General features: G+C 38.4%; 1 protein-coding gene across 1 annotated transcript in view; it reads right to left on the bottom strand.

Moving 5' to 3' along the window:
- Nucleotides 1-12,118, bottom strand: part of COL12A1 (collagen type XII alpha 1 chain) — a 124,788-nt gene that overhangs the window by 37,672 nt on the left and 74,998 nt on the right. The window contains exons 37-48 of the mRNA XM_081336546.1: nt 11,763-11,892; nt 10,930-11,049; nt 10,529-10,675; nt 9,372-9,488; nt 8,098-8,244; nt 6,980-7,054; nt 6,383-6,522; nt 5,534-5,657; nt 4,693-4,836; nt 3,587-3,751; nt 1,017-1,055; nt 777-915 (exon numbers count right to left, since the gene is read on the bottom strand). Of these exons, the coding sequence (XP_081192672.1) occupies nt 777-915; nt 1,017-1,055; nt 3,587-3,751; nt 4,693-4,836; nt 5,534-5,657; nt 6,383-6,522; nt 6,980-7,054; nt 8,098-8,244; nt 9,372-9,488; nt 10,529-10,675; nt 10,930-11,049; nt 11,763-11,892 (1,487 nt within the window). The remainder of the gene's footprint in view (nt 1-776; nt 916-1,016; nt 1,056-3,586; nt 3,752-4,692; nt 4,837-5,533; nt 5,658-6,382; nt 6,523-6,979; nt 7,055-8,097; nt 8,245-9,371; nt 9,489-10,528; nt 10,676-10,929; nt 11,050-11,762; nt 11,893-12,118) is intronic.

Raw genomic sequence — 12,118 nt, forward strand, 5'->3', positions numbered from 1 at the left:
TATATATTTCCTATACTGATTTTTTTACTTCATCCTGCTTATGAGGGGCTCAATAAGGCCCGGTCTTTTTTTTGCCTCTAAAAGAGGCACCAGGTCTTATTTTCGAGGGGGGGGTGTCTTTTCCACTCACCTCGTGACAGCAGCACCGACAGCCCCGCCCAGCCGGTCCACTTCTGCAGGCGAAGGAGCAGCTTCGTTCTGCAGCTGAGGATGGAGCTTGGGCCTGCATTTTGCAGTCAGAGGCCTTTCCTGAAGGTCTCTGCAGCCGAGAACCGAATCCATAGCTTGGTTCTCGGTTACAGAGGCCTTCTGGAAAGGCCTCTAACTGCAAAATGCAGGCCCGAGCTCCATCCTCAGCTGCAGAACAAAGCTGCTTCTTCAGCCATAGAAGAAGTGGGCCGGTAAGGCAAAGGTCGATCCATGGGAGGCCTGGCTGCAATGGTAAGCTCCAACCCCACACCCTCGCCGTAGCTTGATTTTTAGGCGTCCACCTTTCCCCAAAAGTAGGGTTTATTTTTGGGTAGGGCTTATATTAGGTCCACCCCCAAAAATTAATCTAGGCCTTATTTTCCGGGTAGGTCTTACTTTTGAGGAAACACGGTATACACACACACACTTTCTATCTTTGTATATATCTTGTATGTATTTTTATTTCTCACCATTGTTAGCAAGGATTCAGCATTCAGCACTATCAATTCTATCTCCAATATAACCACCATCTAGTCAATTTTCTGCAATTAGAAAAGATTTGAAGAAAAAAAACCTAATATACTTACACAGTGGGCTGGCTAACAAAAGCATTTTTATGAAGCCTGTATGCCACGTAGCTTGGGAAAGATCCTGACTGCAAGGAAACTCCAGGTACTGAAGCAAAATATTTTTCTGTTAAATTGTAAGCTTCCAGCATCCTGAAGCCTATTATGTCAGAATAAAGAGAAAACAGAAAGAACAGTGATGGGATTAAGAAACAGGGAAGTAAGACGTTATTAAACTGGAATATTCATGTTATTTCTTACCAGGAGAAGTGTATCCATCTAAGTACATGAGAGGACAAGCTAGAAAAAAAGAAACAGATATAGCATGAAAAGTGAACAATGGCATCGTTACTAGAGGCACACAGCTGCCTGCAAACAAATGTCCTCCACAGATACAGAACTACAAATGCCACCAATCTTAGCTTTCTTTAATATGGTTCTTTATTTATTTATTTACTTAGTGTATGGCATATCATACCATATGTGGACTAGCAATATATATTAACATTTCACCTAGATTAGTAAAACACAATAAAATATAAATGTTAAAAAGATATATGTCCATGTATCAATGTCTAGACCATCCAACCCCCAACCACCGGGATGTGGATTGGAACTGGTCCGTGGAAGGGCCACGCAAGCGGCAGGCGAGCAACTGAAGCTTCATCTGCACATGGACAGGATCTTGGTTATGTGCGAAACCACTGTCTGCCTCCCCCAGTCCATGGAAAAATTGTGTCGCCAAAACTGGTCCCTGGTGCCAGCAGGTTGATCTAACCACTGAAGCACAGCATTATTTGTATTTTTTTAAAAATCAGATACTGGACCAATATATGCCCTCAGAATGCAGCCGGTCATGATGTGATTGACAGTTTGACCCTGCAGTAACACTGAGGGGAGGATATTATGCCCCATTTATACAGAGAGTCCCGGCAGATGCCGTGTGAGGTGCAAATCCTATTCAGGATTGTCCATTGCTGATGTAGTAGTTCAAAGCCTGGCATCTTTTTTTGTGGGGTCATTTATATGTATTCCTACATCTGGGCATTCAGCGATTCATTTGGCTTTTCTTTGGGAATCGATGTGAAAGTTGTTGGGGAGATGTTGTGCAAGTACCAGTGGATTTGAGTCTTCCAGCTGATAGTGCGGAAGGTCGTCATGCACTGGTAGGAATGAGCTGTTCGTACTTTTTCTCTTTTCTCTCACAAGTACATTTTGCCTTCACAAAGCTGGTGGTGTTGTATGGTTCAGAACAGGAAGCCAGCAAGTCAGAGTGTTTTTAATACATCCGCTTACAATCCTCATAGTGTCACTGAGTCTGGCGTCTAACTTACTATTAGGGCAGCTGTTAAGCTATACAAGGGCACAGTATTCTGCTGCAGAGTTGATCAAGCTTAGTGCTGATGACTTGAGGGTGACAGCTGAAGTTCCCCATTTGGTTCCACATAATTTCTATAGTATGCTATTCCTCCTTTTGATTTTTGCTGCCACATTCTCTAGGTGTAAGACAGAGTCCGGTCCAATATTACTCCAAAATATTTTGAATGGAAAACATTGGGAAGTAAGTTGTAGTTTTAGTAGACCTTTGGGGCTTCATATGCTAGTTTGTTGTTAAGGTGGAAGCACATGGCTACTTTTTTGCTGGTGCTAAGAGTGAGCCTCCAGTTAGTGAAGAATTTTCCCAAGATTTTAAGATCTTTTGGACAGGAGGCTGTCTGCCATCTCCATGTGCTTTTCTTGTACTGCTGTGGCAAAATCATCAGCATATCCAAATTTGCTTCCCCTTGTCGCCGGCATATCTGATATGTGTAAGTTGAATAGTGGAGGTGCCATTACAGAGGCTTGTGGGAGGCTGTTGTTTAATCTTCTTAACTTATTCATGTTGTGGCTCATTATTATCTGAAAGGACCTATCACTCAGCATGTTATTAATTAGTCAATAGAGATTTTTGCAGGGGATAATATGGCACAACTCGTGTAACAATCGGTCCTTCCAAACTATGTCGTATGACACAGTTAGCTCTACAAACACAGCCGTGGTTTTGAGGCCTCACTGGAATCCTGCTTCAATATAATCTATTAGCCTTAGCACCTGGTAAGCCTTCACTATGGTAGCTCTGGTTGATGAGGTTTGCAGCCAAGACTGTTTTCAAGGCACCAAGATAAGGAATTACTACTAGGAAGTTTTCAGAGAGAAGTCAGGTTTATATATCAACAATTGCTTTTTACCAGGGTCACACACCAATCAATTTCTATTTCCAGTTCCAATTCCAACACCATCCGCAATGATCTATGTATTTATCTGCTCTGACAGATTCCATAATACAGACTGTGACTAAGTTTCTCCTTCAGAGACAAGCAATGCAGAAATTCAGAAAAAGACCTGAGAAAGAGACAGAACCTCCCTGGTTCAACTCAATATTCTGCTCTGTTTTAACTCAAAAGATATCATGAGGCAAGCCACTCCATCTCAGCTAAGAGCTCCCAGATAAGGACAGCGTGGAATGTTAATATGGGCTAAGGCTTATGTGCTCATGTTAATGCTCATTTTAGGAAAAAAGCAAGCTGCCTTCCGAAGAGTCAGGACTTTAGTCAATCAACCTACAAACATTCTACAATGATCATTAGTGATTTTCCAAGGTTTTCTATTAGCATCATTCCAAGTTCAACTTGGATATGCAAAGGCTATGCTTGGGAACTCCTGTATGCAAAGCATGTATTCCGCTACCGTCTCTTCCTTTCTGGTTATGTAACAGTGAGGGGAAAAATATCTTTTCCTTAATAAAATAAATACCAGATTATGTTTTAATTGTGATTTACACTTTTACTCACTTGAGGTAGCTGTCTCACAAACAAAAGTGACAAGGTTATCTTCAATCTTTTCAAAAGCATCAAAGTCGTCAACTATAAAGACGTGACGTTCACTTGGCTGACTTGCAATTTGGGCTAGTTCGTGGTAATCAACATCAGCTACACCAATAACAAATACACTGAAACCTGCAAAGACAATAGCAGTGGTTGAAATAACATGAACGTGGGAAGTTTCTCCAAGTTCTACTGGAAAAAAATGCTCAGTGTCCCATCATATTAGGGCAACAACCTGATACTACCCAGGCATGTGAGGATCTCAGAAGCCTTAGGGAAGAAGTTGCATTACCAATACTGACAGCCAGACTGGTGTAGTGGTGAAGTTGCTGATGTAGAAACCAGAGGACTATGAGTGCTAGTCTCACCTTTGGCACAAAAGCCAGTTGGGTGATTTTGGGCCAATCACTCTCTCTCTCTTGGCTCAACCCACCTCACAAGGTTGTGGTTGTGGGAGGGAAATAGGACGAGGAAGGAGTATTAGGTATGTTTACTGCCTTGAGGAATTTATGAAGTAATAAAGGTGGGATGAATGGTGGACATAAATACAGAGATAAGCAGTACAGGTAATCCTCGACTTATGACTGGCTGCTTGGTAACTGTTCAAAGTTACAATGGACTTCCAAAAGGAACTTGCAACCTCATTCTGAGGTTCCTACGGCCACCACCACCTCCCTGCATTTTTATGGCCATTTGTAGTGTCCTGCAGTCATGGGATCAAAATTTACATTTTTGCCCAAAACCCGCGTTTACTTCTGGTTTTCAGCAAAAAGATCCCATAGTGAACAATGGGTTTCTTAATGACCATGTATTTACTTAATAAAACTGGGTTGAACACACGATGCCCTACTTTATGACATCGTGACCTACCACCATAATAGGCAGGCTCCATAATAGTTATAAGTCGAGGACTTACCTGTATTTAAAGTACTCCAACCAATGCACTAGTGAAGGCACAAGTGGCTATGGAGCACTCACAATCTGAACTGCATGTATTCCAGTCAACCATGATACAGAATCTGAGATTTGATGAAGACTGCAGAATTAAACCCTGCCATCTAAATGTGGCTTACCAGACTGCTGTATGACAGCTGCAGCTTTCATCACTTCATCTTGTGACCGACCATCTGTTACGACAACAAGGACTTTGGGAACTCCTTTCCTCATGCCTCTATCCCACGTAAGCACCTTGTCTTTGATAAATGCAAGTGCCTTTCCTGTGAATCAAGAAAAGAGTTTCATTGTACTGTTATAGATACTAAATTGATGTTGAATTTAACTACGGCAGCAAGACTTTTGGTAGCGCAATATTGGAAGAAGAAGGAACTGCCTACTATAGAAGAATGGACTTTGAAAGTTTCAAACCTGGCAGAAATGGCAAAGATTTCAGCATATTTGAAAGAACAATCGCAACAGAGATATATTTTGGAATGGAGAAGATGGATCGATTATATTCAGAATAAATATGGGACTAGAAAGTTTCATTTAGTATATGAATAAGCATTAGTATTATATGATGTATTACTAATTAGGTTATTTAGTTATATTAAGATGAGTTAAAGTGCGATAGAATTTATAGTGTCTTTTTTTAGTCGGTTAGCATATTTTAGCTTAAGTTGGTTAAAGTTTATACCCTGTATTCAGCTCTGGGAAGTCAGGGAGGGGAGGGGGAGGGAGGGGAAGTGGGGGGGAGGGGGAGGGAGGGAGTTTATGTTTTTAAACATGTATTTTAAAACTTTTCAATAAAAAAGAAAAGAGTTTCATTCAGGTCATCAAGCAAAAGCCACGACTCTGCAAGGGCGGGGGCAGGGGGGAGGAATAACACTGGAATACATTCTAAGTTAAAACCTATGCAGTAACAATATGAGAAAACCTATCTCTGGAAACTACTATTCAGACGTTGTACTAAATTACCTGTTTTTGTGTTCCCTCCTCTGTACTGAATATACTGCAGGGCTCCCAGGGCCTGGGCCTTATCATCATAGGTGTTCAAATTGAACTCAGATTTTGGATCGTCACTGTATTGCACAAAGGAAACCTAAAATGGAAATAAAAAAACCACCAAAACGTAATGTTATACTCTTGAAGAAAATACAGTTCAACAGCTCATATCCTACGTAAGTCTTACATATAAATATATGTACAAGCACATCTTTTTTATTAGTAATAATTGTGGGTTTTTAAAAATGCGTGCCCGACTTCTTTTTTTAATTAGTCTGTTATTTAGAGAATTGTTGCAATAGGACTATTTAAAAAGGAAAGAAGGAAAGGGAAGGGAAGAGGGAAGATTTATTTATTTATTTATTTATTTTAATCCCATTTATATCCCGCCCTTCTCCGAAGACTCAGGGCGGCTTACAATTTAAGCACAAACCAATGTGCTTAGCAATAGCCTTCATTCTATGTATATGCCTGCTTATTAGGGCTTTGCCCCCCCCCAGCGGCATTATTACAAAGTCAGCTTAATTGCCCCCAACAATCTGGGTCCTCATTTTACCTACCTCGGAAGGATGGAAGGCTGAGTCAACCTTGAGCCTGGTGGGATGCGAACCTGTACTAATTGCAGGCAGCTGGTGTTACTTAAGGAGGCATTAGCCCACTGCTCCACCAAGGCTCTTATGAAAAGGCTCTTAATTTTTTTCTTTTTTGTCACAGGTGATAGGCTCTTTAAAACTGAAACTGCCATATTATAACTACAGTATTTACTGAAAGATATGCAAAAACCAACTATATATCTTGCTTAATATTTAAGAACTGACTAACCTGAATTCCATGTGGATTTATTAGGTCAAATGCACCAATCGTGTTGAAAACAAATTTCACCACCTTGTTGAAATTTTCATCTCCAATGCTCCAAGAAGCGTCAGTCAAGAAGACTATATCAGCTTTGGCACCCTTGCATACTAAAAGATACATGGCATTCAGAAATCATTCAGAAGATGCAGCACAATAAAAAACAATAGGATGTAGTAACTGGAACTTTTCAAAGTGACAGGCATTTGTCAAAAAAAAATGATATAGGGTCTAATGCAGGGGATTGGACTAGTAGTCCTATAAGGTCCCTTCTAACTCTGTTATTCAGTTTTGCTATGCAAAAGCTTTCCAAAAAACTTTCTCTATTTGGATTTATACAAAAGACATTAAGACACTTATGTATGCCAAATCTGTCCACAAAACAAAATTTAAAATGCTAACTCAAATGTAAAGATACAGAAAACAGGGGAATGATTAAATGCCATTGGAGCAGAACTTACTTCACTGTTTACAAGCTATCGTTATTCTTAATTACAGTTTTCTGAACCAAGGTAAATTCCAGAACTCTTTTTTAGATCTTATAGACATCAAAAACCAAACACTTACCATCCCGTGCAGGTGGGATTGTTGGAGGTGGAGGTGGCGTAGGTGGTCGCGTTGGAGGTTCAGTTGGCTTGATTACTAAAGGAAATCAATTAAAATATTTTGCATTTTCATAAGCAAATGGGAAATAATGCAAGTGGAACAGAACTATAGGAAGCTGCTCCCTTGGCAGATCAGTTGTTAGAAATTTACCAACATTTTCCAGCAAAGGTTTGGATCCTCCTGTCTCCTAAACTATAGCTCAAATATGTTTCAGGGATTTTGAAGTTCTATCACCATGGCCACTTATTACAGTGCTAGATTACAGCTCCCCTAGAATAAGAGTTGGGAATGAAGCCTGTACATTGCTGAATGGTCTCTTCTGTTCCATCCTGTGCCCCTTCTCTGAAGGACAGGATAGGGGATGGGTGAAAGGTAAAACAGGAGGGATCATCTTTGATGTCCCTCGTAACCCATCCTCCTTGTACTTTCATGATGCTGTGTTGGAAATGTTGCCTTAAAAATGATATGTAACTATCTCGTATCTATAAAACTTAACTACTTTGCCCTGCAAAAAAGGTAAGGAATGGGAAGAGGGTGAAAAGTATCAAAATGCTAACACAATAGACATAGGTAGCAAAGATTGTTGTCTCTTCTCAGCCTAATGCCCACATGCTGTTCAGCTTTACTGACAAGAAATGCACACCGAATAATTATAAAGCAAATGGCATCTGTGGTACAAGTATTGTAAGGTTGTTTTTTAAAGCCACAGTTTGTTAAATGTTCCATAATGGCTTCCTTTAAGTGCAAATATTGTATTAGGTGTGATGGATGATCCATATATCATACAACGCCCCCAAACTCCCAGGTATGGCTTAGCGCAATGAACAAGCCTATTTTTGTCTGGTAAGCAGAATGCGAAGACTGGAATCCACCTGTTTTTTGAAATACTGGCAGTCACAAAAAATGCACATTTTTCAATTCATGAATGAAGGGAAGCTGGGTTGTTCGGGGGAAAAAATCCATTTACTAAACCAATGGTATATTCAGAGAAAAAAAGCTTTCGTTATATTCTTTATAGATTCTCTAAAGTTGTTCTGGTTTTGTTATTGTTATTGCGGTTCCTGTCATTTTGGACTTACATGTGCGTTCTTTTGTAGAGACTGGAGGACCTTCAAGATTTGGAGTTTGAACAAAGACAGTAGCATTATATTCAGTGTCAGGTGAAAGCCCAGTAAAACAGTGACTGGTTTCTGATCCACGCACTGTTATTTCCTGACCTCTAGATCCTGTAAGCAAGAGAGAATAAAAATACTTAATTTGTAGGACCTTATGTACACATCACTGTTTGCAAGCAGTATAATAGCTATAGCACTTAGATTTACATACCGCTTCATAGCGCTTTACCGCCCTCTCTAAGCAGTTTACAGAATCAGCATATTGTCCCCAACAATGTGGGTCTTCATTTTACTGACCTCGGAAGGATGGAAGGCTAAGTTAACCTTGAACCAGTCTGGATCGAACTGCTGGCAGGTGGCAGTCAGCAGAAGTAGCCTGCAGTACTGCATTCTAAACACTGTGTCATCATAGGTCTTCACAACATAATACATGTCATGAAGAAGTGAAATTGTTATACGGCAGCACTACCAGCTCTATAGCGGAATGTGTTTTTTTTTATTTTTGTTTTTAATCTTCTAAACCATGGCAATTCTGCCTGTAGGCTGGTGAATTGCCAGAATGCGAGAAAGACAAGGTATGAAATAGCTGACGCACACAAAGAAAGAATAGCTTAGTAAGCAATATTCTTAATTATGATGCAGGAGAGTTAAGTTTAATACTTGTTTTCATCTGCTTCAAAGTTCCTTAATGCTCATATATACCTGCTTTTTTCCAAAATAAAACAGGAAATAAAAGTAGTTTTTGATCTGGTAACATATTCTGTTTGTGTAACATTTCAAAATTATTTATACATATTATGCAAATAGGAAGCATTATTTGCAGTAACAAGACATAATCTGTATTGATAAATTACTGAATTGTAATAAGGAAAATTGTAAATGAAGGACCATTAGGGGCAAAGTTTGTTCAAATCAGGTATATAACGTTTATAATAAACTGATATGTTACTGGACATTTGATGATCGTATGCACATTTTGAATAATTGTGACAAATTCAGAAAGACAGCAAGGATATCAAAGAAGAAACAGCTGACCGGCAGTTGAAATAATGCTCTTTGGCTGAAAACAACAATACTTCATACTTATTTATTGACATTATTTGTAGCATCTCCAATCCATGGAGATTTGGATGATGAACAATGCAATTCAAATATGCTAAATAATTTAAAAGGATCACTAGATATTTTGTAAATTAGTCATGACATGTAACCAATTTTTCATCCAAAACCATAATTACCATCAGCTGGATTTAGTTTCAGTCTGTAAGAAGAAGCTGACCGATGCGCTGACCATTTGATACAGAAAGTGTCCCATCCCACCTTATAACTTGTTAAATCTGTAACATTCAAGTATACTATGGAAAATAAAAGAAAAAAATCCATTAATCCAATGGAATAAGTGAGATATACTCTACAATTATGACAAATTATGTTAAGTCTTTCAGGATTAGGGTTACCAGATATCCGGCCAAAAGCAAACCTCTTTGTCTGCATGTACTCAATCTGGCAGGCATAACCTTACAATTATATATTATCTGGATTTTTGAATAGCTAGCAACTATCTCTTCCAGAGCAGCTTTTCTGCAGCTCAATGCTTCCCTCATAAAAGCTAATCACAAGATAACAAGCTTTCCTTTGTGACCTTAATTTGATAATTAGGTAGAACTCCAATCAGGGGCTTGGCTGCCACCTGAAACTGACAAGACCTTAATCAGTTACACATTGAAGGCTTTTGCCTCCTAACTGGATCTAGCCATGGAAATTCCAGCATTAAAGAAGTCAGAATGCTTTACAGATCTTCCACTTATCATATAGCATTTAAACTGAATTTGATATTAAATGTTCAACCAAAATGGACTGTACTGATACATTTATATCCAAATATATATGTGTGTGTGTGCGTGTGTTTGTGCGTCATCCATTATATTTAATAAAGCTTTAAGCTTCAAAATCTTAGAAATATACATACATATACCTGTACGTATAACACAGGAGTTGCTGCTATTCAGCATCTTCCATGGGAGGGCAAGAAGAGGCAGCATGAAAAGAAGCTTTGAAGCATAAGCTTTGTACCTTTCATAAGTGTGTTTTGACATCACATGCATGCACAAAAGGGCCATGGCTGGTAGGATGATAAACTGCTATCAAATTGGCATGTTTCATCACATTAAACACAGAGATAACAGCAGGATGTTAAAATGACCCACAGTGATTCAGAGATTGAACATTTCTTGGACAATGGTATGTTCTCTGAAAGCCCAACATAATAGGACATTTCTTCAAATGTATCTTTCTTACAGAGCAGGCAGGTTCCAAGAGATCAAAGTCTCTTGCTGCAATTATTAGTATTCTTACATCAGCATTAATATATGGGGAGGGAGAGCTTTGGCCTTACATGTGGTGCCTTGATCTACCAAAGGTTCGCTAAGTCCAGACTCGTACTGAGCATATACTTTCACATCGTAGGAAGTACTAGGCAGTAAGTTGTGTAAAGTATATGAAGTCACCTCTCCAACAAATACCTCCATGGGCTCATCTGAACCTTAGAAGAAGAAAAAAATATGAAAAAGAATGTTAATGTTAACATAAAAAGCTGCTTTATAATGAGCCGGACAATTGACCCGTCCAATTGTGAATTCCTATTTTGCTGACAGCAATTATTTGGGAATGTCAATAGAGGCCTCTCTGGCAAAACTACAGCAAAATCTGCTTTGATAACAATTATTGAAAGGTGCTGATAATATTCAGTCCCAAAGCCATATTTGCATGTTGGCAGCCCAGCATTTGTAATCTTACCTACAACTTTATACACAATTTTGTATCCTAAGATAGGAGATTGGACAGGATCCCAGGCCACTCTGAATCGGGTATACCATTCATCAGATATACGAATATTCTGAGGAGAAAGCAGCCCAGCTAAAAAAAAAAGAATTAAATGCATTAAGTTAGGGAAAAAAGATATTTAATATACCCTAATGCCCAGTCTATTTTTTTACTTCTTTCAAAATTGTGAAAGGCTGAAATTTCCATACTAAAATAAAATTAATTTATAATTTTGGATCCTAAATTAAAACTGAATACTTTGCGCACTATTTTATTGTCAAAATCAGCCTTTTGCAGAAAATTCCAATGGTGGACATAGGGAATTATTTATCTTGTTCTGAGAATATATATAGTAATAACTCAGATGATTTAACAATGTAAATATATCGCTATTAGACTTAGCAAGAGATTTAGTTACATATGCCCCACTTAAATTGAGTATCGGATATAAAATTAATAATTTAAATGTCAACATTTCACCACAGATAATTTGTATCATATATATTATATGACATTTGTTCAAATATTTTTAATAAGTATTTTCAGAAATGTAATGGATAGTTTCAGAGTTCACCTGATATACTATGTTAAGATTTTTTTTCAACTTGGGTTGACAAATGGCAAGTTTTCCTCATAGTAACTTGGCTCTATAGAACTACTTCAACTGGTTTGGAGGACTAATTTGAAGGACAGTAATTCTATATACTTTTTTTCCTTTACAAACTTTAAGCTCTCCTTCAGCATCAGCTGAACTTTACTATGTAAAATCAAAAAGAGCATTGAGACAACAGTTATATTAATTATACCTGTTTTTCCATTTCCTGTCACTTGTCCACCATCTCCATCATCATAAACTGCTACAACAGTAATTTTATAAGGTGTATCTGACTGCAAAGGCTGTAGCAACACAGTGTTTATTCTGCCAGGTACTGTTGTCTAAAACAAATTACAATTGGGGAAACAGTGTACAATTAATAGATTAGTAATTATTAATAATTTACCAACCATTTTGGTCCACCCATCAGATTAAACACATGTTGAGGAGTCACTGTATGCCTGTTAGCATTAGGAATTAAATTGCACATTTTAACAGTATAAGGGTAAAAATCATCCAGATGAAACTAGATACAGCCTTAAACATGGAAATTAAAATTTAGTTCAG

The sequence above is a fragment of the Vipera berus genome (genome assembly GCF_964194415.1).
Source record: "Vipera berus genome assembly, chromosome: 1".
NCBI classification, from domain to species: domain Eukaryota; kingdom Metazoa; phylum Chordata; class Lepidosauria; order Squamata; family Viperidae; genus Vipera; species Vipera berus.